This window comes from Macaca nemestrina, chromosome 9 (genome assembly GCF_043159975.1).
Source record: "Macaca nemestrina isolate mMacNem1 chromosome 9, mMacNem.hap1, whole genome shotgun sequence".
NCBI lineage: Eukaryota > Metazoa > Chordata > Mammalia > Primates > Cercopithecidae > Macaca > Macaca nemestrina.
In genome coordinates, this window is record NC_092133.1 from 11,268,119 (window position 1) to 11,295,167 (window position 27,049).

The 27,049-nt window shown below is 35.8% G+C and overlaps 1 protein-coding gene across 17 annotated transcripts in view; it reads right to left on the reverse strand.

The window, feature by feature from the left end:
- Positions 1–3,153: 3,153 nt before the first annotated feature.
- The window catches only part of LOC105469837 (pleckstrin homology domain containing A1), a 55,840-nt gene continuing 31,944 nt past the window's right edge, over positions 3,154–27,049 (reverse strand). For 8 of the 17 annotated variants that reach the window (XM_071068978.1, XM_071068983.1, XM_071068984.1 and 5 more), the window contains 9 exons: positions 22,554–22,679; positions 19,541–19,684; positions 17,506–17,574; positions 11,210–11,274; positions 10,507–10,570; positions 8,462–8,551; positions 7,365–7,429; positions 7,087–7,235; positions 5,638–5,898 (listed from right to left, as the gene is read on the reverse strand). In XM_071068978.1, the coding sequence (XP_070925079.1) occupies positions 5,762–5,898; positions 7,087–7,235; positions 7,365–7,429; positions 8,462–8,551; positions 10,507–10,570; positions 11,210–11,274; positions 17,506–17,574; positions 19,541–19,684; positions 22,554–22,679 (909 nt within the window). In that variant the 3' untranslated portion in view covers positions 5,638–5,761. Of the gene's footprint in view, positions 5,899–7,086; positions 7,236–7,343; positions 7,430–8,461; positions 8,552–10,506; positions 10,571–11,209; positions 11,275–17,505; positions 17,575–19,540; positions 19,685–22,553; positions 22,680–27,049 lie in introns of those variants that run through there. The other 9 variants (XM_011721426.3, XM_071068985.1, XM_071068992.1 and 6 more) reach the window with 7 other exon arrangements.

Here is a 27,049-nt window from a genome sequence, read left to right on the forward strand (position 1 = left end):
TTGGGGGAAAACTGAGTAAAGGGTACACAATATCTTTTCCTTTTCTTTCTTTTTGAGATGGTGTCTCATTATTTTGCCCAGGCTGATCTCAAACCCCTAAGCTCAAGTGTTCCAATGCCTCAGCTTCCTGAATAGCTGGGACTACAGGCGTGTGGGTCAACATTATTCTTACAGAAATAGAAACTGACAGGACATAATTAAAAAACCAAAACTTCATTTTCTAAACCCAGGTAAGTTCTTGGAAATAATTAAAGCTCTTTCCAAATAGGACCCAATACTAAATATTCCCCATTTTGAAAGTTCGGAAAGTTTTAATTCTTACGACTACACGTGAACCTGCAGTCATTTATATATAAAAAAAATTATAATTTTTAAATGTTGGTTTAACTTTTGTATTAATTTCAAAACTATCCTAGGCAATCACATATCTTCTCTAATTTCCTATGATGGAGGCAATAAACAGACTCCAAATTACCAAATTTTAAATTTAGCAATGATATAACCAGAAGGTGGCGCTGTTACCACATGAATATACTACAGTAAGGCACCATTAAATGTATCCAAAAATACAGATTTCATCAATCAAAATTGTAAATGCTAGTCTCAATTCAGCAATATTTTCAATGTGTGTCTTACTTGAGGTTTAAAACATACAATTTAATCATTTAAAAAATAGATAACATATACAAATCCTATATAAACTTCTAAACACAGAGACTTGGTATTAAGCTAGTCATATCTTTGCTTTTTGATACAAATATTTCTTGCCTCACCAACTGTTAACAGAACTTTTGATAAAGGTACAAGCACTACTTACAGAAAATTCCTGAACTGCAACTAGAAGTGAAAGAAAAGCTAAGAAAGGGATTTCCTTTTTGTTAAAGCAAAAATGTTTACAACTTTCCCTTATTTTGGGTTTAGGATAAAAACATTAAAAATACTTTTCAAAGGAAAAAAAATAAGTTGCATCAGTTAATAATAATTACCAAGACAGAGATAGCTTTTATCCAATTCCATTTTATATAACATAGAAAGTTAAGTTCTAAAACACAGACACTTGCCTAAAGTCACATACGGCAGAACTAGAGTTGAAGACAGACACCAGGACGCCAGGTCTAAGACAGCCATTATATGCAGACCAATGAGACACTAGGCAAGAAGAAACTGTCATTACAAAAGGCAGTATTTTTGCTTGAACCATGTATTGTTAGCCTAATTCTACTAGTCAAATTAGTTAGATATTTTCAAAAACGGACAAAATCTGTCCAGGAATAAGCTTTAAATAAAACTTACATAACCATAAAACACAGCTACTTACTTGGAGCAGCATCAACAAGACTATAGCAGCAGTGGACAAACACCATGGTAACAATCAGGTGTCCAAGACAAAATGGGAAAGAAAGGAACACTGGAACATCAGTCACTTTCAAGGAAGCGGGCTCCTGGACAAGTATGACTGAAATTGTTACCCAGGCTATCAGCACCTCCCATGGCTGGCGTGAACAAGAAAACATGGCTTACACATGCAATGGCACTTTTGGTAAGAAAATAATCTTTTAGAAAAATAGGTAGGTCATACTAAAAAATTAAAACCTCATTTGCTAAACCTAGATAAGTTCTTGGAAATAATTAAAAGCTCTTCCTAAATAGAACCAAATACTAAATGCTCCCCTTTTTGAAAGTGCTGAACATGCTGCAATAAAGGGGTACCAAACATAAACATATCCATGGTCTAACGGAACTATAGAAAACCTAACAGGTGAAACGTGGACACAAACCTCAAGGTCCTTGCATTCTAGGGCAAATGTGTTCCATCCATTTGTAGAAGCAGCATATTAGAACACACACAGGAAGTACATACGCTGCTGTTGCATGGCTAGACAGTCACAAGTCACTTGACTCAACAGAGATCTGAGGGTCTAAGACGAATAAAGCATTTCACACAACAAATGGCCTTCAGAAAAAGAGACTAAGAAAAAAAAACAAACACTAAGCCAATGTGTTTTGGAGAGGAGGTGCGGAATGCCATAGGTTATTAGGAAGCAACCTGGTATATGTGGCTGGATTACTCTAGCTACACCCTGAGCATAGATCCTAATGATGCTCCCAAGTACAGTGAGAAGCCAACAGTTACAGCTTCGTTGCTAATGTGCCCCATGGGCCAGGCAAATCCTCCTCCTTTCTGGGGTCTCAATCTATCTCAGTTAGCACTGATGGTGGGGGCTTGGCCTAGTTCATCTTTAAGATGTCATTCAGGTTTTCAGGAAAAAGCAACAGATGAAGATGTCTACTTTGATACCTAACCTGCACAATGACAGAAATAGGGTAGTCCAGGAGAGCCCCAACAGGACATAAATAGGTGAGCAGAGATACTGGTTCAAAGTCATTGCTGGCTAAATTTCAGAGGACAAGGTATGAACATGCCAGGGAAAAGCAGCAGGATCTGACAATGGATTGGACACAACAAGCAAAAGAAGGTATCTCGAATTATTGAAGGCAAGTTGCTTTAAGGAAAGAATATTCCAGAATTTCAAAAGTATGATTTAACAAACAGGCATATACTTTTCTCTAATGTTCACACATTCTACATTAATGCCTTGTCCTCACTAGAGAAATATTTAAGCTTTACCTGTGCACCAAGCACTGCACTAGGCCCTGTATATGGTGTTCACTGCAACAGACGTGTAACATTTATCACCAATAGGCAACATTTGCAAGGAGCAGCCTCTAACGCCTGGCAGTTTTCTGAGTGCATCTCAACTGCCCATGCGGAGATTAAGATGCCCTCTGCTTTCCGCCTTACATCATGCCGTCTAAATAATCACGGAGCACTGTAAGCAGCCCAGATGATTCACACGATGCTCTGAGGCTAACATATGATAATTTTGCTTTTGAAAACATGTTTTTAATTAAGAAAAATAAGCAACTTCTTTCCCCTATCAAAAAAAAATCATTTTTCCTTCTATAATTTCACATGAAGGGATGCCTTAAGAATTCACAGATCTGAAGTTTCTTATTCTTGCAAAGATGACCAAATAATTACTCAGTCCTTAAATATGTAAACTGAAGTCAATTAACCAAACACATCCCTAATCATTGTATTTACTTGTTCACACATGGGCTGAACCAAACAAAATGAGAAATAAGTCAGAATAAACTCTGTGCAGTTTATTCTCAAGTCAGTACAGTGTTCAACCAGTTTGACATATAAAGATAACAGACTTTAACAGTAAATGTTGGGAGGCACACATATATTCCCATTCTGAAAGAAGACATGTTATATATACAGGAAAAAAATGCAGCAAATATTAAGGTATTAAAAGTATTTTTTTTTTGAACTCAGATGTGACATATTTACAAGAAAAGTGTGTACGTTTGAAAATAATTAAATAGTTTCCATAGACTTATAAAAGAATTGAGATAAATATTAGGAGACCCTGACAATCACAAGAACATTTTCCTATGCTATTGAACAAGGATAGTTCTATTTTTAAATGTCCCAAAATAGAGCTAATATTTTGCCACCATGAAATATATCAAATTGCAAATACCAAAATGTGCTAAAATGAACATGCAATGTGGAAGCTGTACCAAAATTAAACAGCATTAGAAATATTGCAAAGTGTCTATATTTAAGATTTCTCGGGTGTGTTCATGAAAAAGGAACTTTCAAAAAAGCCATTATAATGAATATATCAGCAGAAAAAGTGATAACTTATTAAAATCTCTTTACGCTATCACTTTCAAATGTAGCTGCAAAAGAGAAAAAATCCTAATATAACTTTAAAAAAATATTAGCTTATGAATAAAAAAGTTGAGTGGTGCATTCTTTATGCATACAGATTTTTAAACCGATACTGTATAATTCTAATATATCTTAACCTCTGGACCCCACTGCTGTAGTAGGAAATTTTTTCTCTGTCTCAGACAAGAAGTCATCTAAGAAAGTGAAAACGAGAAATTTTCAGTGATATGTATGAATTCAAAACAAAACAGTACTGTAAAATGGCAAAATATAAAAATAGCAGCATATGAAATTCAAGACTGTTTTCTTAAAGCAAATGTTTAAGACTGAACCTCAAACACGGTACTTATGGGTCGGGTGCGGTGGCTCACGTCTGTAATCCCATCTCTTTGGGAGGCTGAGACAGGTGGATCACCTGAGGTCAGGAGTTCGAGACCAGCCTGGCCAACACGGTGAAACCCCATCTCTACTAAAATACAAAAATTAGCCAGGTGTGATGGCATGCACTTGTAATCCTAGCTACTCGGGAAGCTGAGGCAGGAGAATTGTTTGAACCCAGGAGGCGGAGGTTGTAGTGAGCTGAGATTACACCGTTGCACTCCAGCCTGGGTAACAGAGCAAGAGTCCGTCTCAAAACAAAAACCAAACGGTACTTACTCAAACTGGTCTATAATTCAACACCAGAAACTAAAGATTCTTTAGAGAGGTGCTTTTATCTATATCCCTATGATTAAATGTATTCTCGAATTTGTTTTTTAAAACAAATATATTGCACAGGTAGTAGAATACCAGCATTCTGGTATCTCTAACATAAAATGCTATCTTATTTAACACATTAAACTATTCTACTGAAAATTAATTTTATCCCAATGTTTAAAACCAGTCACATAGGACTTTTAAGCACATTAATCTCAAAACATTCCTAAACAAGATGAAAAAACACAGGCACTTGAATATAGGCTATTAGTGACAAAAAGTAGAGGTCACAACAATTTCATGACTAAGGGCAGTTATGTCTTTACATATAAACTTGAGGTCTTTCACCAATCCAAATATAGAAATAAGAACTATTTACAAAACTTTGATAAGAAAATCAGATCTCCCAAAAATTTCCTACCAAATAATTTTTGCTGAATAAAGCACTGACTGCTCCAAGGCCTGATGAAGCTTTTTCAAACAAATGTCTAAGACACAGTTGTTTGAATTCTAGTTTTCTTCTTTTCTCTATGCTGATACAACCCACAACCCTTACTGTTGGTCTAATAATATCCTCCATGCAAAATAAGTCACCTCAAGATTCAGGGCATCAAAAATGGTTATAATTTCAAAATCATCCACATTGTTGTATAAATTTTACAGCACCACAAACATCATGAGTTTAGGTATCTTGGTTTGGCAATATTTCATGTGGTAATATTGACCAATAAGAATGTGTAAATATTGAACCTTTAATAGGAAGTCATTGTAGCATTTTTTAAATGACCAAAGTTATTAATAAGCATTTTTAATGTTTTAAGTTGTTAAACATTTAAACTGTCAAAATCACTAGGAAAAAAATATTACACATACATTGTGACCACCCGAATGAGAACACGCAATGCTTCAGACAGATAGTACTGAGATATTTTGGATTTTTCCTTTTTCTTTCTTTTTTAAAGAAATTATATTTAGTTTGGCCACTCCCTAGATTCTTGGTTTACCAGCTTATAAAGAGTACACCTAAGAGGCAGTATAATATACGCACTAAAAACCGTTTTCCCCTTTACCATCTTTGGCTAGAAGCCTCATGAAAGGAAACTGAGGACAGCAGAGGCAGGCAGGCTCTGTGCACTTCTGCCTCACACGTCACTGACCGGAAGGCTCGCGTCATCCAAGTCTACCAGGTCACAATCTTTTTCCTGAGGGCCATTTTTACTTTGAGGTTTTAACAGAGCTTGTTCAGTCACTTTGGAAGCTGGTTCTCTTGGAGAGACAGTCTGGACCTTGAAGTTCCCTGGCTTGACCTTGGCAAGAGATTCATAAAATCCTCGCTTCTCCATGGTAAAGGCTGAGACCAAAGAGTTGCTGCGAGAGGCTGTGGAATGTGAGGTGGTGGCGGCTGCGTTGGCAGGACGGAAAGCGTGTTTGGATTCTGAAGGACCGGGGGGATGCTCCTGCAAAAAGGAGTGGCAGTCAGACACAGTCAATCACTAATGACCAGGTTAGTAACTCAGCGTGAGACCTGATTCTCTGAAAAACAAACAGAACACACACACACACACACACACACAAGGCAGCAGCAGAAGCCATGCAGCATAAATGTGCAAGTTCTTTCCCAAAGCAATGCATTTTTAGAGGTGAGTTTAAAGCAATGATAGCCAAAAACCATTTCCACGAGGAAACCAGTTCCGTCACCAAAGCCGAATTTGGCAGCCTATGACACTTTGAAGATTCAGCCAACCTAAACTGAAATATAGTGTTCCAGCTGCAACTGAACTGTGTTTAAAAGAGAACCTCCCAGCTGTATCATTTTATTTAAGAGTATATTCTCAGTCAACACTAGGAATTATCCCACATATTTTAGAATGAAAAAAAAATGAAAATACAGCCTATAACAATGAAAGGCCATATTTCTTTATTAAGGACGAATCAACATCTTTCAAACATTATTTTGCCGTTAAGACTTAGTTTTTACTTCCCTGAATTTCACTGCAACCAATAATAACACAGTCTTTTCATTTTATACTTAATTTTAGTTCTGAATAGGTCACATATTCATATGGCTTAATATTTTAAAGGTAACAAAGGGTACACATTTATCATATTTTAAACTGTGGTGAAATAATTATCAGTTGTGAATGTTAATTTCAATATGCTTCTAACTAGATCAAATCTGAAGATATCCTTAAATATGACCATTCTAAATACATTGCTATGTACTAGTATATTATATTCATTTATGATACCAGTGCCTTTGAAATCAAAGTGCTACAAATTACCAAAACACTACAGAGTCCTATTAATGGCTAAATTTCAGAAATTTTTAAATGCCATGCAAACTATAGTAATGTATAGTTTATCCAATGCATATGCATGCATTAGTTTGCATATATTATTAGAACAATGGTGCATTTCATAGTATATCTTAAAATTTTTTAAATACATAAAATATAGAAATTGAAACTTGCAGCAGTTGAGTATTAATTTTTATATGTTAATGTCTCTTTCTGTTAGTAAAGTTGTATGTTTTATTTTTATTTTTAAATACACATATCCAACCTGATGACTACAGTGAAACAGTTTGCGTTAGTATTGACAAAATCAGTTATGATAACTGCAAAAGGCAGTTTGGTTAACTCAACTTTCTATGATCAGTTGTAAGTAGTGAGTAAGTCTGGGCCCTCCACTAAGAAGGCACGTTTGCGTGAGAGCCCACATACGTGCTGCATTCACCAGCTCTTGATGTATACCTCTGTATACAAGGGTTCGACAGCCTTCTGGCCTGCCGCATCTGGAACACAGTGCAAAGCTAAGATTAGAGTTAACCTATACTGGGTAGAGGGAGGAAAAGAGAAAGTTCTGCTGACAGTCATAGCTAGATAGTCCAATTTGCCCCCACCACAAAGCACAAAACACAAACATCCTTCTCCAACTTTTCCTCTTCCCAACAGACATTGTTTTTGCAGAGAGTCTCATACTTGACTGCTGAAAAAGTCACATAAAATACAGGCAGTTACAAAATGAACATCTATGAAAGTGACTTCTTAGATATTTCAAAAAGGATATAAAGAGAATGACAATTAAGAAATCAGAAACATTGATTTCTATTATCTGTAGTTATCACTACCAGAAAATAAAAGGCAGTATTATTATACTATCAGAAAAAAATATTAAAAGTGTAAGTATCTAGCATATATATCATAGTAAATCTAGATAATAAAGGCTATCAGGCTACATATGAGACTACTTTCTGCAGATGGCAGTGCTACATTTTAAGATACTTTAAATTTTCAGATCTGAGATCAGTGGCCAAAGTATTCCAAAGGCAAATCTAATTCTTATGTACTTGAATACAAGAAAAATCTTTTAAAAAATATTTCTGAGCAGAATGTTTAGTTGCATTTCAATTTTATTACCATACTACCACAAAGATAATTATGGTAGTTTTCAGAAGCAGGCTTTTAAAGCAGGTTTTAAGATGAGAATTAAAACATGAAATGGAAACACTGGGAGCACTGAACTGCATTTAAGGCCCCAGCTGCTCAGTGATCGTATGGCATGGTTAAGCCAAAGGTAAAAAACAAAACAAAACAAAAAAACCTGAACTGAAATCAGAGGAAGTAAAGAGGAAATTGAGATGTTCACAAAACTGTGTAACTAAAAGTCTTACATGATCAGGCCACACATTATACTAAGAATCTGTCAAATTATGCCAAATCTAGAGCTACTGACAAGTAAGAACTCCTAAAACAAAGCAAGGAAATGTTTATTCTTTAGTTGCCCTGCTTGTGCATTTAACACAATACAATGCACAGAAAGTTATGTATACGTAACACTACAACGAAGCATTAAATTAAAAATGCATTATTTTTTGCAAGTTCAATTGGTATAAAAGTCAACATGCAAATAAATCTCAATAAAGAAAGAAACCAGGTGGATTGGGAGAGAGGAAGGAAAACAATTTAACAGGATGGGGGGCACCCAAGGGAGTATCACCCCAGAGGGCAGGAAACCTACAGAAGATGCGGATCTGCCGGGCCCCCGCTGGGCTACAATGGCGCCAGAGACTGCTTTAATCCAACTGTGCATCTCTTCAGGGCTATCAGCCTAAAGGAAAAAAGAACTCATTCAAACAATTTTTCCTCAAAATCACCTTCCACTTCTATAAAGCCAATGTATTTATTTTGGTAACTTAAATACTGTCATCAATAAAATCACTCTAAGGCAACTGTTTCCAAAAAAATTTAGAAATCATTTTTTAAAACCAGGTTTTGCTAGGTCTTAACTATGCAGAGACATAAATTGAGCATTTCAATGTCAAGATCAGACCCATCAAAAGGCGTCAATAATGAATACCTCCAGAGAGAAAACAAGGAGAGGAGGAAGGCAAAGAAAAACCCTTCTTATTTCACTCTATCTACTGCTACACTGTCTGAATCCGCTACAAGAATATTTATGTAGTTGTGTAATTTTTTAAAATTCTGACATTCTTTTACATATTATTTTTCTGGAAATAATTTCTAGTAGTACCCTAAAGCCTACAACAAGTATTGACAGATAGGTCTGGCTTTCAATGTGAATTTTAAACCTTACTATGTAAATAAGGCCCCAAGCGGGCTGCAGATATACTGCCTCTTGTTTCTAGATTCTAGAATCCCTTATACTTCTCGAATCTAGAAATATGAAAAAATTTTAAATGCAGGACATTTTTGAATAAGTAATATTAATAAAGACTTTAAAAAAAAAAAAAAACTAAAAGTAGCCAAAGGTAGAGTATACTTCATTCCTTACTAATGGAAATACAATTCTAGAAATCAATTTGACAAAACAGAAAGGGTCATGCTCTGATAGTTAATCTCACTCTAGAAACTTACCCTAAATAATTCAGGCAAAGTAATGCACAAAGACGTTTTTCATCACATCGTTTATTGCAATAAATGTACAAAAACTATGCATATGAATGTTCAGCAACAGAGTAATACAGAAACAATTTACTAGTGGAACATCAATACAGTGGAGTATGGTGCAGTTCTAAAAGGTTTTCAGATAATTTTTAATGACATGGGAAAAAAATAACAACATAAGAAACAAATAGGATATAACGCTATATTTAGTATGACCCCACCTACTATAAAAATATATACCTTAAGAAAGGGAGCAAAATCATAAGAATGGTTGCCTCAATGTGGGACTGAGTGTTTTATAAACCACATTTTTCTGAAATCTTTCTATATTTTCCAAGTTTTCTGGAATAAGCATATTTAACTTCAATAAAACAAAAATAAATCATCCTTTGATTTTTTTTTTTTTTTTTTTTTTTGAGACAGGGTCTCTGTCACCTAGGCTGGAGTGCAGTAACACGATCTCAGCTCACTGCAACCTCCACCTCCTGGGTTCAAGCGATTCTTGTGTCTCAGCCTCCCAAGTAGCTAGGATTACAAGCCTGCACCACCACAGCTGGCTAATGTTTGTATTTTTAGTAGAGATGGGGTTTTGCCATGTTGCCCAGGCTGGTCTCGAACTCCTGGACTCAAGCAATGTGCCTGCCTTGGACTCCCAAAGTGCTGGGACTACAGGTGTGAGCCACCATACCCGGCCCAAATCGTTTTTTAAAATTTTCCATTTAAATAATTCAATGAGGTATGCGAAAAGTACAATTTAAATACAGGATGCCTAGTATTAGCAAAACTATATGGATCTACTGTCTACTTTTACTATGGGTTTTTTTAATAAGGTTACCAAAAAATGATATAATAGAAAAATCAAAATTCTAAAATATGTGCAAAAATAATTCAACTTGAAAGTACACACTTAACATCTAAATTAAAAGCATTTCCCTTTCTCTAAATACTTAGTTCTAGTTCACTAATTCATAACAAATACTCCCACTTCCTGAACATATAACCCCACCAATAACTCTATATATAGCATCCTTTTATTAAGCTGGTAAATTACAGTTGTCATATTTTTTTAACCTCAAGTGCTTATTTATGCTTATTTCACCTCTAAAATTATTAATTTCTTGTCAAGAGGATCTATTAATTGCCAAATAAGTATCTTACCTGGACATAGAAAGTTCGAGATGTTGTTACAATTTCAAAGAGGTTGTCCCTCATCATTATGTCACTGTATGAAAAAAAAATCCAATTATAGTAAAATAGCAGTTGTTTGACAGTTTCTCTTTCATTTGTTTACCCAGTACCCAGTATGTGTCAATAAATAAAGGAGGTAAAGTACTGATTTGACAAATCCAAATTATCTTTTCCCATTTATTTTCATGTAAGATTTTACATATTTTATGTAGTTTTACTTTTAGAAAAAGTTCATAAAGCAACTTTAAAGTTCAGAGTTTTCAGTAATCAGTTTGGTGAAACACTGTCACAGTTAACACATTTTCTTGTAAAGCTCTATTCTACTGCATCTTTTAAACACTAAAATTAATACATCAATTTGTCAAATCTGAGGGTCTAACCATAAGTTGTTCACATTAAATTTATTCCTTTCCATTAATAAGCTGTTTCAGTATTTTTAGTTTTCAAAGAAACAAATAAAGGATTCTTTCCTAATTTTTAGTTTTCAAATGAACAGAACAGTTCAATACTTCAATCTAAGGGTTTTGAAAATTCCAGCATATCTCAACTATAAAGAGTTAAAAATAAATACAATTAATATGGAAAAATGTAATCTGTAAGTACATTACTCAAACTAAGGCACTACTCTGTGTTTATAAGTTGTACCAGGCATCAAGTCAGAGTGGTTCCTTACCTTTGCTTACATTCCTGGACTTTATGAACCTCTTTAAGTGGTATTACGCGAAGAGGTTCCTTTTCCTGGCAAAAAAATAAATAAATAAATAAAAAACAGATACATGATGTTTATTCTTAAAATCCTTTCAAACGTTAGCTGTCTTATTTGGAGACCCATGTGAAAATCATACTTCTTTGCTGAAACACATCTCAGAAATAAATCTACCTTCTTAAACCATCCAGCATCTGAACAGCTCAAACACTATAACCTTATATACACTGTTGTTTGAAAGAAGAAAAACTGCATACGGGCCTTATTCACATTATTTCTGACCTTAAGGGCAGTGTAGCTTATTAAAAGCTAGTAGCCATCAGACTTTCCCCGACGGACCCACATACCAGTACGCGCAGCACCTCCTTTTCTGGAATGTCACTTTGATATATAAGGCAGCAGAGCAAATGCACATCCTGCTTCTTTGACTTAAATTTGTTATTTTACAAATATCACTTGTATATAAATACAAAATTGAACATTTACTAAGCGCTGAGACATCTGCTAGGTTTTAATTTTTATCTCACACTTTCCACAACCTTACAACACATGTACCTACTATTCATGTGCTGAAACTGCGGATTAGACATGTTAAGTATCTCACCCAAGGTTACAAAGTAGATATAAGATACAAATATAATATAAAACTGGTTCCTAATAGCGTATTTCTAGTATACATTCCATAAAATACAATATACATATTTCATTGAATATGACAGCATGAAATTAAGACATATCATTACTTTATGTAGCACCAAAAATAAAACTAAACCATGACAGAGCGTTTTTTGTTTGTTTGTTTTGTTTTTTGAGACAGTTTTTTGCTCTTGTTGCCCAGGCTGGAGTGCAATGGTGTGATCTCGGCTCACTGCAACCTCTGCCTCCTGGGTTCAAGGGGATTCTCCTGCCTCAGCCTCCCAAGTAGCTAAAATTACAGGCGCCCGCCACCACGCCCAGCTAATTTTTGCATTTTTATTAGAGACGGGGTTTTACCATGTTGGCCAGACTGGTCTCAAACTCCTGACCCCTGGTGATCCGCCCACCTCAGCCTCCCAAAGTGCTGGGATTACAGGCGTGAGCCACTGCGCCCAGCCAGGAGTGCTTTTTTTTAAAAAAAAAATCACAGATCTTTTAAAAAAAGTTTTACAAAATAGTTTAATTATGAAATAATTTATCACTTAATGAGATTTAGAAAAATAGTACAAAGAATTTCTGTATAACCTACACCTTGTTTTCTAAGCTGTTAATATTTTACATCTGCTTTATCATTATCTGTTTATGTTTATATATGTGTGTGAGAGAGTATATGTATATATATAGATTCCTGAAATGCTTGAAGGTAAGTTGTAAATATGATGTATCTTTACTAAATACTTCAGTGTGTATTTCCTAAAACATTGATGTGCCCTTGCATAACCACAGTGCAATTATGAAAACTGGAAACTCAATACTGATGCAATACTATAATCTACAGACCATCTTCAGATTTCATTAACTGCCCTACTCGTATTCTTTAGAGCACAAAAACTATTTTCTGATCCAGAGTTAAATCCAGGATCATACCATGTATGTAGCTGTCATGTCGCCTTTAACTGTGGAATAGTTCTTCATTCGTTTTTCAGAGTTTAAAAAAGTCCAGGCCAGTTATTTTTGTAGAACACTTGCCAGTTTGAGTTTGTCTGACATTCGTGCTGAGATTCAGGTTATACATTTTTGACAGGAAGCCACAGGCATGACACTGTTCTTCTCAGTGGACCACTATTAGGACGTACACACCCGATGGTGGCTTGTCCTGTCACTGGGGTGTTAACCCTGATCTCTTGCTTAAGGCCATGTTTGCCAGTAACTGTAAAATTACTTTTTCTCTTTGTCATTGTTAAGTATCTTGTGGGGAGATACTTGGAGCCTATAATAATACCAGGTTTCCCATCATAATTTTGCAACTAGTTTTATCAAACACTGAAAACTCTTGCTTGAAACCATTACTAGTGGCTGCCAAATGGTGGTTTTTCTAACCCCATCAATCTATCTACATATATTAAATAGAATTTTACTCTAAGGAAATATTTTTCCTTCTCCATTTAGTTATTCATGACTTATTTTATTCTATGGGTTATATTCCATTACTATAATTACTTATCTTGTTTTTAAATTGTCTGCATTTTGGTCAGTCCCTTCAAGGTAATTTCTGTGTCCTTTTGACATGTTCCATTCATTCTCTAAGCCACTTCCTTATTCTCTGGCACAACTTCACTTTCTGAGCTGTTTGTACTTTATACGCCCCAACTCTGAAATCAGTCACATTGCCGAGGGTTCCTGATTCCTTTTGTTTACAGAATGGCATTTACACTTGCTTTTGGGAAGGGTAGGTGGGGATTTGCCAATCTCTTCACTCAGCCACAACCTTCTCATGACAGATGAGAATATTTCATTGCAGTTTTAATTTGCATTTCTCTAATTATCAGTGATGCTGAATTTTTTAAATATTTTAAGATCTATTTAAATTTTTAAATGAATTGTCTATTCATGTCTTTTGTTCATTTGCCTACCAGATATTTTCCCCTCCATTTTCTCTCTTTTTTTAATCTTTGAAACAAACATTAATTTATACAAGGATTGAAAATACAGCACAAAGAACTAATTTTCCTGAACCATTTCAGAGTGAGTTGCTGACCTGTCCCACATGACCCCTGAATACTTTTCCTACAAAGACATTCTCTTACATAATCACAATACAATCATCAGAATCAGAAAACTGTGCCCAAAATGTCTTTTATTAGAGCAAAAGGATTCAGTTCAGAAGCACGAACACCATCTGCTTGTCAAATATTTTCTTTCCCTCAGTCTGGAACAGTTCCTCATTACTTCCTTGACTTTCATAATCTTCACTCTATGAAGACTGCAAGGTAGTTATTTTGTAGAATTTCCCTCATTTGGGTGTGCCTCATGATGGGATTCTGATTACATACCTTGGGCAGGGGTATCACAGAAGTGATGCTGTCTTCGTCTTCCGCTGTCCTGTCAGGTGATTTCAATTTATCTCATTACCAATGACATTCACTTTAATCATCTGACCAACCTGAGTAAAGTGGTATCTGCCAGGTTTCCTCATTGTAATGCTATTCTTTTCCCCCTTGTACAATACTTAATACCTATTTTAGTAGATAGGTACTTTGAAACTATGTAAATATCTTATTCCTCATCATACATATAGATATACATCCATTCATCAAAAAGTATTGTTTCTCTGAACAAGATTTGGCTTCTATTACCCTTAACATAGTTCTTGATTTTATCAGTGTGTATGTGACCATTCTCCCATCTCTACCACCACCCCTTCCCCATGTGGATGCCCTTCTCTCCCTACTCCACGTGGGGCTAACCCCCCAAGAGGACAGCCTCCTTGTCCTGCATAGGCTCTGACACCCACACAAGGCTGCAATGGTCCCTCTTGGATGCCTATGTTGCTTTGCCTCACCTAATAAACAGGGGTCTGAATTGTTTGGGATTGATGGAAGGAAAAGAGGGCAAAGTAGGTGAGGAAAAATCCCCTCAGTTTTTAAGATTCCTTATAAGTTTTATCTCTAATATATGTTGCAAATATTTTCACCAGTTTTTCGGCTGTGCATTTAAGTCTTTTATACTTATTTTTAAATTTTTTAAATGATCTTTTAGAGACACACACTGAGATATTTACGGATGAAATGGAATATCTAGGATTTGCCTCAAAATATGAAGCAGGAGGTGGGTGGTGAAACAGAAGAAACAAGACGAGCTGAGCCATATGTTAACAATTATGACATCTAGGTGATGGGTATATGCAGGTTCCATGTATTATTTCTGTCTACTGAAAGTGTATGTTTACACTTTTCCATGATGAAAAGGTTTTATAAAAGAGCCCATTTACACTTTAAACATTTTTATCATGTATTATTCTTGAGCATATATAAAAAAGAAAAATATAAACAAGATAAACTGGTTACAGTTTTTAAGATTTCACATTCAGATTCCAGATCTTCTGAATCACTTTTTGACTTAGAGCCACCAATGTCCATGTTTTTCACTCCAAGTCATTCTTTGTGCCAAAAAGAGTGTTGGTGATGCAGCATTTAAGAATGCTTCATGGTGTCCCTGAGATTTCCTCCCAAGCTGCCAGCACCCTTTCCTGCACATGCTGATGCCGGTGTCTTCTGGATTTTACCCAAAGGTACTGTGCATATGGCAAGCAGTCAACTACAGCACAGCTGCAGCCTGGCTGCCCCTCACCCTTAGCAACTCTAAGACATACCGTTAAGATTTCAGAAATGTTAAAACTGGGGGACAGGGAGCTGAGACAAGAACTATTACAGAAATACTAAGTTTTGAAAACCTGTATGCTGGGCATGATTCTGTGAAATTTGAGAGGAAGAACAAAGAACTACCAGAGGAGATAAACTATACCCTGTAAAATTAGGAAAACTTAAGTATAGTTATAATTACTGACCTTTAAAGGTTTTCGGCTTTATCTGCAATTTCTAAATACTAAAAATAATCCAAATTATTAAAACTACTGTTGATGATGGGGGCACATGTCAATTTCCCCATCAAAACTGAACTCCTGAAGGCCAGAGAACTTTGCTAATTATTCTCTTTTATTTCCAGTTCCCAGAAGAGTGCACCAAGTTCATGGAGAGCTCAATGAATGTCTGTTGCATGAATGACTCTTCCCAGGAGTATTGGCATTAAATAAAATCAATGAGACAACCTGCTAACCAAGCACAAGTGTAGCCTCTGAGACAACAAGGCAGATACTTTCTGAACCAAGTAACTACTACTTCCAGTTGAGGCTCTTAAGCTTTGAGAAAGCCCCATGCTAAAATGACTCTTCTGGCTATGCTATGCCATTTTTCATTCATTCAAAGACACTTATTATCTACCAAGTGCCAGACCCTGTGATCATAAAAGACTACAAGAGTCTTTACCCTTAAGAAGCTCATTTAATTTAGTTGCAAAGACAAGAATGCACGTGACTGCCAAACCCTGGGAAGAACATTATGATACAAGTATGCACAGGGTACTACAGGGCACATAAGGAGAAGACACTTAACCCAGAGTCTAAAAGCTTCCCAGAAGAGCTGACTCCTGAGGTGAATCTTAAAATATTCCCTTCCTATACACTAGTGCTCTGCTAGCAAATACAGTGGCCATTGTGTGTAATGATGTAAATTTAAATTAATTAAAATGAAATAAAGTCAGTTCCTCAGCCACACTAGCCACATTTCCAGCACTCAACAGCTACATGTAGCTAGTGCCCTTGGACAATACAGATACGGCACATTTCCATTTGTGCAGAAAGTTCTAATGGACGATGCTGTTCTGGTGACTTCATTCAAATAAAGCATAAGGTTCCCCTCTCAAAGGTCCCACACAAAAAGAAGAGTTAGGATAAACATTTATACTACAGAATTGCACTCAATTTATCCAAAAAGCTATTTCAGGACTCAGGTCACCCTACAATACTTTAAATAAGGATGCAACTCAAACAAGGCAAATAGGGAATTTCAATTTCTGATTCTACCTTCAGGGAGGATAAAAACATCTTATGTGAAGTGATTTATGAGTCAATGTGAAATAGGTAAGGAAAATCTCAAGAGAAGGTAGAAATACAGAGGGTTAAATGTTGACTTTTACAGATAGAATTCTTTACACCACTTTCGGCACTGTAATGTTACTCTTTTTCAGCCTTTGTATAATACTTAATACCTATTTTAGTAGATAGGTACTTTGAAACTATGCAAATATCTAATTCCTCATCATACATACAAATATACATTCATTCACCAAAAAGTATTATTTCTCTGACAAGACTTGGCTTCTATTATCCTTAATATAGTTCCTGATTTTATCAATCAGTGTGTATGTGACCATTCTCCCATCTCTGCCACCACCCCTTCCCCATGTGGATGTCCTTCTCTCCCTACTCCGCGTGGGGCTAACCCCCCAAGAGGACAGCCCCTTTAGTGGAAATTTATAGACTACAGGATTCTGAGATCTTCAGATCTTTCAAGGTAGAATGCCGCTTTGAAGATAGGATCTTTTTACTTAACAATGTATTTAAGAAAAATATCATTAACCAAAAGCATCACAGCCAAATAAACTGTATGTACCTCTAAAAACTAGACTTATTCTAAAACTAGAGAACAGTACAAGAAATTACATATAATCACTACAATGCAACACTTTTCAAACATTCTTACAGCAACATTTATGACATAACAACATACCAGTTCAGATTTGAAGTAGCCTATTGTGTTTTCATCCAACTGAAAATATCTTCTCTTCCAGTTTTTCATCTACCGGAGATGAACACAGACATAAGACTTGTGTTTCTAAGAATGTCAAATGTTAGTCACCACTTAATTACCCTGATATGAATCCACAATCAGACATGCCAAGCACTAAAAAATCTCATTACTTCCCTTAGAGATGCGATAAATTAAACCTCATCCCTCTCTAGCTACCCAGGCTTTGAATTCCTAATTCAATTTTTGGTGCCTGGCTTTCATCTTTTATTGTATGATTTTATGTGGGTTTTTTTTGTTTGTTTGTTTTTTGTTTTTGTTTTTTTTTGAGACAGAGTCTTGCTCTGTCACCCAGGCTGGAGTGCAATGGCGCGATCTCGGCTCACTACAACCTCTGTCTTCCGGGTTCAAGCAATTCTCCTGCGTCAGCCTCCCAAGTAGCTGGGATTACAGGCGCCTGCCACTATTCCCAGCTAATTTTTGTATTTTTAGTAGAGACAGTGTTTCACCATGTGAGTCAGGCTAGTCTCAAACTCCCGACCTCAGATGATCCACCCACCTTGGCCTCCTAAAATGTTGGGATTACACGCGTGAGCCACCGTGCCCAGCCTATTTCATATCTTTAGTGTTACAACTTTTTTTTTTTTTTAAAAGCACCTCCCCTTCCTCCTACTCCCCACCCCGCCCCCGCCCGCCCCATGTAAAGAGCAAACACAGGAAATGTTATTAAACCACATCAAGTTTCTCCATCTGTAAAAATGCATGAATTCTTCCACAAGTACTTTATACGTAGTAGTAAAGCACTAAATATTTAATAAAGTAAACCTATTTTGTACACACATTTTTTGTCAATAAAATATAGTTCTTGCAAAAGCACTTAAGTATCTCTGACTGGTATTTTGGACTTAAGAGTAAAACAAAAAGGAACCATCAGGCTATGATGTTCAGTTGTGTGTAAATTAGGGCTTTCAATCTACACACAACAGAGCATCACAGCCTGATGAGAATTCTGACTCTACCCGCAGACATTCTACAGTAAGAAAACCCTGCCCTCACCGGCATTTTTGTCCTCAGCCTAAAGCAGGTCAAACAGGTGAAAGGACATTCCCCTGGCTGCCCTAAAACAATTAAGAGTTGCCAAAAAGTGATGAGAAATCAAACAGAACCACCAAAATAATTTTTAAGTATTTCTTTACTCAGACTTAAACACTTCCAAACTTCACAGTTAATTTTCTCATGAAATTCTAAAGATTTAGTTCACACAGAAAGAATGGCTTAAATACTAAGGTATGTTGCAACCTTAGAAATACTGGTAAATTTACTTGCTCTTGCAAAAAATTCATCATGGAACTATGTGGGAATACCTGGGCTAACCCATAACAGCTTTTACTAAGTACCAGGTGCAGTGCAAAGGGAAATACACCTTTTTTATTTACATCTCTTAAAAAAACAAAAACAAAACAAAATCCTAGATGGTAGGTTTTATATGATATTCCTTAAGACAGAAACTGAGGGCCTGAGAGGTTAAGTAAGTAGCCCAAGGTCAGAGAGCTTACCACTGAGGTCAGCCCAATGCCTAATCAAGGAAGAGACCCTCCTATGCCCCACTCTTTCTCCTGCCCCTGGCCTGCCATCTCCCACTAAAGCTCTCGATCCCTGACCCACTCCTGAGGATGAGTAGAGATCAACAGAAAAACTTTCTCTTTCCCTGACCCACTCCCGAGGATGAGCGGAGATCAATAGAAAAACTTTCTAAAACATTAAACTGTTAGGAAAGCTCATTTAAACTGAAAGTCAGTGGTAATGGGCATTAACTTTCCCGGCCCCGTGCAAACCAAGCAAATAACAGCATTGAATTATAAACATAGAATATTCCCTATTTTATCTCCTGACTCTCCTCAGCATGCTGGTCTCTCACTTTGGGTCTTTCATAAAATAAAGCAATTTCCATGTTAATTTGAGTTTGCTAGAACATAATCCTTTGTCATTATTTCATGTATTTTGTTAAGCTACTCACCACTGCTCCTTGTTTTACACAATATCCAGCTTTGATAACTGCACTATCTTGAGGTGGTTTAGGAGTAAAGTAAGGAAGATGGCTTTGTGACCGTTTCAGATTATTTCTGTCAATTCTTTCACCACATTCATTTACTTCTTCTTTCTAAAATGAAGCACAATAAATAATTTTCTTGCTTGTTTAGCATACTTTTATTTCATGCTATCCCAGTAGAAAAATCTTAAAATCCACCTTAGATTAGTTAGAAACAGATTTTTGAAGGGTTTTCTAATTAATCTGATATACTTACTCATAATTTTCCTGTCACTGATTAAAGCACAAATTTCTGTTCCTCTTGTTCTGCACAAGTCCTGCCACCAGTGCTCTTTTTTGGGGAAGGAGTTAACTTTTTATTTTGAAATAATTACACAGATTCACCAGAAGCCGCCCAAAAAAAGTACAACAGGTCCTATGTACCCTTTCACTAGTTTCCCCTCAAAGGGAAACTGTGTAACATTATCAAAAACAAGAAAATGACATCGGCACAACCCACACACTATATTCGGATTCCACTAGCTTTACACACATTCGTTTGTCTATGTGTGTCTATACAGTTCTATGCAGTTTTATCACATGTGTAGATCTGTGTAATTACCACCACATTTAAGACCCAGAATTGGTCATCACCCCAAGGCTCCCTTGTAAACTTTAGAGCTCCTACCCCTAAATCACTTGGCAACCACTAATCTGTTCTCCAAGACTATAATTTTGACATTTTGAAAATATAATGTAAATGGAAACAAACAGGTTATCTTTTGAGATTACCGATTATCTTTTTTCACTCAGCATAATTCTCTAGAGATTCATCCAGGTTGTTCCTTATATCTAGAGTTCATTCCTTTTTATTGCTGTATTTCCATGGTATGGATGGATGACCAGTTGTTTAACTGTTCACCCATTAAAGGACATTTGAGTTGTTTCCCGCTTTTAGCTATTAGGAAAAAACTGCTATCAACATTCACGCACAAGTTTCTATGTGAACATAATTTTCCCTTTCTCTACGATAAACGCCTAGGCCTGCAAATGCTGGGTTGTATAGTAATCACAAGCTTACTTTTATTAAAAACCACCAAAAAAAAAAAAAAAAAACACCAAACTGTTTTTCAGAGTGGCTATACGAATTTTCATTCCCACCAGCAACACCTGAGAGATGTTTCTCCTCATCCTTGGCAGCATTTGTGTTGTCACTTTTATTTTAGCCATTCTGATAGTGTGCAGTCATCTCTCATTGTGCTCTTACTTTGTATTTTTTCCCTACTAGCTAATGATGGTGAACATCTTTTCATGTGCTTACTTACCATCTGTGTATCTTTTATCTTTTGATGAAATATCTGTTCATGAATTTTCTAACTGGATTTCTTGGGTTTTTTACTGTTGGGTTCTGAGTTCTTTTTATGTTCTAGATAAAAGTCCTTTGTTGGACATGTGGTTTGCAAATTTTTCTCCTGGTTTGTAGCTTTTCATCCTCTTAAGAAGGGCTTTCATAGAGCAAGTATTTTTTATTTTGATGAGATCCAATTTACCAATTTTTGCCCTTTACAATAGATATATATTATTTTATAATTTTTAAAACTATACTACAAAATAAATGATGCAATAAACTTCTCTGAGAGTTTTAAAATTACACCCCCCCCCATTAAATCCTAGAAAGGACTGATCTATACCAAAATTACAATGCAACAAAATCTTAACTCTAGACAAAATTAAAACAGCCGCAGATACTAACTAATACAATATCTTAACACAACTACAGGAAAATAGTCTTACCCCTTATGTCAACATAGGTCATAATACCAGTGAAAGCAGCTTAATCTAGCTACATAGTAACCAGAAGGTTAATAGTTTAAAATCATTACTTTTGGAAAAAGTAAACACACAATTCTAGTTCATTTTTTAATCCAACTTTGGTGAAAAATGTAGGCTCTATGACAGCATAGAGCTGTCATATTTTGTTCATTTTGTTCATTTTGTCAATTTTCTTCATTAACATACCCTTTGCCAAGCATAAAGCACTCAATAGTTAATTAATTAATTAATGTTGTAAGATTTCTAATCCCACTAATCACCCTCCCATAGCAAAAGACCTGAAAAATGTGGGGTATAATACAATTTGACTTAAAAGATTTATAAAGTGTCAAAGTCTTATTTTAAGTTCAAAAGGCACACTGGTAATGAAAATACCCAAGCTTAGCAATACCAATTGATTACTTTAAAATTATTGCTTTCTCAACTACCAGTAACTTAGTAGCCATTACAAATTCATCCTTTTCAACAGCAAAACAAGAAATTCAAGCTCAGACAAGAGTTTTAATTTCATCGAAAATTGTTCATAAATTTATATTTTTCCTAAAACTCAAATAAAGACTTAATTTAGCATATGGTTACTTCTGAAATATAATTGAGTTAAAATCCCAGTCCTCTGTTTAGCTCACTTAGACCAGGTTGTAGAAAAAGTAGATTTTAAAAATTACTACTTGCAAACTCTTGCCTCAGCAATTTTATTTCTAGGAATTTCTCCTTTAAGAATATTCTTCATAGCATTGTTTATAAAAGTAAAAGAAACAAAAAGGAAAAGGAACTCTATTTGTCCAATAGAGGATTTATAATTTATGGTAAATCCATGGAAGAACTACTATATGCTCATTAAAAATGATGTAAAAGGATTTCTGATGACTTGGAAAATGTTCATGATGTAAGTGAAAAAATCTGTTTACAAAGTGTAATATACAACTCATATCTCCATTTCTGAGGTGAAAAGTACACCGAAGAAAGGCTCAGAGAAATCATGATAAAGTGTTAAACGTTATGTAATTTCCAAATTTTTTATAATAAATACTTTTGAAATAAACAAAAATATTTTATAGTAATTGAATATTATACTAATTCAGCAAAGATGCCCTGTTTTAGTTTTAATAATATAAAAATCAATATACAGTAATTAGACCCTCATGCAATAGAAGAGTTACCTAATTACCTGAGTGGGAGTAATGATGGGTACACCACCAACAATATCAGTTCTGTAAGACACTTGCTTTTTCCCACATTCACCATGGCGACTTAGGTTATCAGAATTAGGCTGTGAGTCTGACTGCTTTGGTACCTGAAATAGTAAATAAAATGAATCATTTTGCAACCAGCATTATACATGTGAACCTATTTTCTCAGAATTTCTAATTAATTGTCTGTTTGTATATAGTTGACAAATACATATAAAAATTATTTACAGTCCATATATGTACTCCTTTAAGTTATCACACTAATTTTTCTGTTAGAATAATACTTTATAATATAGCTATCACTGAGTGCTTACTCGGGCAAGTACTATTTCATACATTTTTCTCCTTTACTACTCCTGTCTACTCTATGCATAGGGGTTCTACCCCCACCTAAGAGATAAGGAAATAGGCTCAGGGGCATTAGGGATATAGGTTTAGGTCCTGACTATAATACATTCTAGCCAAGTGTGTGTAATTCTGCCAAGCCCAACTGCTGTGCTCTAGACCCTGTTTACTGGCACACTTATAATTGGTTTACAGCTCTTTGCTGTTTTCTTCCCTTTCTCCATTCCTACCCATGATTCTGGGATTGTGGCATATTCAGTCTTTCCTGACTTCAAGACAGAGACTATTACCAAAACCATAGTGTATTCAATAAATGCTGAAAGACTCAATGGATGAATCCAACGTCAGCAGGAAAAATAGCAAAATTCTTAAAACACATCAGAATCCTGGCTAACCTGGTGAAACCCCGTCTCTACTAAAAAATACAAAAAACTAGCTGGGTGTGGTGGCGGGCGCCTGTAGTCCCAGCTACTCGGGAGGCTGAGGCAGGAGAATGGCGTAAACCCGGGAGGCGGAGCTTGCAGTGAGCTGAGATCCGGCCACTGCACTCCAGCCTGGGTGACAGAGTGAGACTCCATCTCAAAAAAAAAAAAAAACACATCAGAAGTTTCAAAACAAAACTTTTCATTAGAAATTTAAAGAAGGAATTCCAATACTTGGATCAATGATAAATCATTCACAAGTACAGGAAAACAATGACTGTGGTAACAGCAGAATCTCCTATTAACACCTCACTAAAGTGGATGAAAAAATCAAAGGTATCACAAATTTTTAACATATATTTTAGCTTTTCTTACGTGATCTATTCAGTAAATAAGGTACTGAGTAAATCATTTCTATCTGTAGACTGTTAAGCACGTAGTCTGTATTTAAATTATACATTTTTAAGGCTGTGAATAAAATGTAATCAAATCTGCTTAGCATCAATTATGATGTTGAACATGATTTAGTCTTTCTCCAATGATTTAAAGGGCATTTGGAACCTTGCAGTCTTTCAGAAACACTATGACAAATACTACTGACAATCACAGAAGTAGTGGTGTAGAAATATTTAACTTAAATAGTTTGCTTGTCATATAGCTAATTCCTGTTAATAGAGTACTGGTAGAACTACAGGACACCATTCACATTGTATTCAAAGGCTCAAACCATTTACTAGTGTGATTCCAAAGCAGTGTGGTTTCTCAAACTTTAGAGTGCATAAAGTATCACCCAGGAAGATTATTTAAAACTTCAGATTTCCCTGCTTCGAACCCAGAAACTGACTCCACAAATCTATACTGCAGCCCAAAAACTTGCACTTTAAGCAAGAACACCAGACATTTTTGAGGCAGGAGTTTCAGAAACCGTATTGAGAAACACTCTCTAAAACCTGTGCTCTCCTTCTATACGATGCTACTCCCACCCGATTTGTAGAAAAGAGGGTATACAATGCAGATAAGGATTTGCAAAGCAGCATTTTGCAAAACATTTAGCAAACATGGTCCATGTGTATATGAAAGGACGCTGAGCTACAGTAAATCCCAATCCACACAAATGTAATTTATGGATATAATAAATGACTTGTCTCTTAGATGACTTCTAAAACTCCCTCTCCCTTTCTTCCCCACCTGCCGCCCTTGAAGTGGTTTCTCTCAGGCCTTAAGCCCAACCCTCCAGCCTCTGGTTCATATTCATACTACAATGCCCTCATCCGCAGAAACAAGAGAGAGAGAAAACAGAAAAGAGAAGAGAATCCTGAATACCTCTTGAATGCTTCTAAGAACGTGCACATTTTGGAGTGCTTTTTAAAGGCAATAAAATAATGAAGATAACTTTCCTTGTCAAATAAAATTAGGATAGTATACTCTGGAACGATTTGCTAGGGAAGCCCATTATATTTTCTAATAAATAGCATCATATATTTCAATTATTCTGACAGAGAAAATATGGCCTGGTTATCTCACTGAGAACAGAAAACAGCATTAAGAGAACTTGAAACCAGAGAGAAAACAATCTATTCAACTAGATTAGATGAGAGGTGCTGCTAAGAGGTGACCCATAAGAAAACCAGCCGTTATTCTCTCAAGAAGTTTACTTAGACATCGGAATTATTAAGAAAAACCTTTAAAATAATTTTTAAAATACTGAAATTTATATTGGTTTTTCCATTTTTCTTAAATTACAGTATATTAAAAGTCCTTGCTCATGCTGTTAAGCTCACTGCTTCTAATTTGTCATTATAATAAAATCAAACGCTAATAGTTAACTTAGAACTGCATTTTACTATAAAAATTATCTAACTTTAATCATCTTATTCCCTAAGAACAAGAAAAGTTCAAGCAAAATATCCATGAATATGGATAACTCCTTTAAAAACGATAGGTCCCACTAGAAAACATGGTCTACATTCAGCCATTAAGATAGACATTTTCAGGATACAACCCTACCCCAAACCACCCAACTGTCCAATGAAAATGAGAAAAGTGATTCCACTGGGCAGTTGGCACATATCAGACACTGAATCCACTTGGTTTCTTTGTCTACTGCCTTTCTCCCTTTCCTTGGCTTTCTATCTTTTTACGTCCCTGCATTTTGTGTAGGAGATCTGAATGTATTCTTGGCAGGCATTTCCATGTGATCCTAGTAGTAGGAAATTCTAATAGTAGGAAAAGAAAAGGTAAAAATAACTAGAGAATAAAGAGATGAACAAAACAGATTTAAGTATTTATGCGTGAAATACATAAAAACGCTGCAGGTTTCTCAAAAGTTAAAAGGAAAGTTGATATTCAATTCACTGAATGATAATGTAATGTTGGGCTAGGTGCAGTGGCTCACGCCTGTAATCCCAGCACTTTGGGAGGCCGAGCTGGGTGGATCATTCAAGGCCAGGAGTTTTAAAACCAACCTCGACAACATGACGAAATCCAGTCTCTACTAAAAATACAAAAATTAGCCGGGTGTGGTGGCGCACACCTGTAATCCCAGCTACTCAGGAGGCTGAGGCGCAAGAATCACTTAGAACCCCAGAGGCGGAGGCTGCAGCGAGCTGGGATAGCACCACTGCACTCCAGCCTGGGCGACAGAGCGAGACTCCGTCTCAAAAAAAAAAAAAAAAAAAAAAAAAAAAAAAGTTTACCAGTGTCATTTGTATAAGACTGTTTCATACCACTGATAAATTAGACATAGCAATTTAAGACCCCCCAAAATGGTAAAAAGCCTGAGACAATTCACTGCTTTTTCTCTTAAAGCACTAAGAAACCAGTGCTGCTTGTTACTGCAAATTGTAAAACATGAAGTTAGTAAAGTTACAAGATACTATCTTTCTAAAGAAATTTTTCAGCAGGGAATATTAATTAAAAGAGTTAAAATGATTAGCTAAAAGTTTTTAAGAATATGTATGTCTGAATCAGGTTTAAAAATTGCTTTCCTAAAACTGCACAAACCTAAAATAACTTCTGCTTCATGCACAGATCAGATGCAGTGCGTAGGCGTTTTCTGTCATGTGGTAACAAGCTGTTCTAGTGCAAAACAAAAAAAAATTCGACTTAACTCTGGGAACAGCTTTAACTACACTGACTCTTTATTGTGTTGTGATATAAATATGAAATTATTCATTTTAGATTAAAACTAATGAGTGACTAACATACGCTGACTTTCAGGGCACATATTCTTTGAGAATACGTCACTTAGGGTCAGTAAATAATTGCACTTTATTAAAAAAAAAAAAAAAACGCAATTGACACAAATCTCACAACACAAGAACTCCTTCCCAACATATTCCATGCAGGTCTACTATGTATTTTTCTACAAAAGTGTAAAGGGAAACCATCACTAGCAAACTCTCTCAGTAAAGGTTTTTGGTTCTAGGAACAAAAGAGTAAGGAGACAGGGGCTGTTTTTGTTCAGGAAGCAGGAAGGCACTGCACTTCAGAGTTCAGGCTCCAGAGTCCAACAAACTGGACTGGACTTCCAGCTCCATAATCTACTAGCTATAAAACTGGTAGATTAATCTTTCTAGGTCTCACTTTTCCAGTTCATTTAAGTAAAACCTTCAGTCTAAGATCTGGCACAGTGTAAATAATCAATAAATATTCATCAGAAAACCAAAAAAGAAGAGAAGCACACATTACAAGCAAGAAATTGTAGC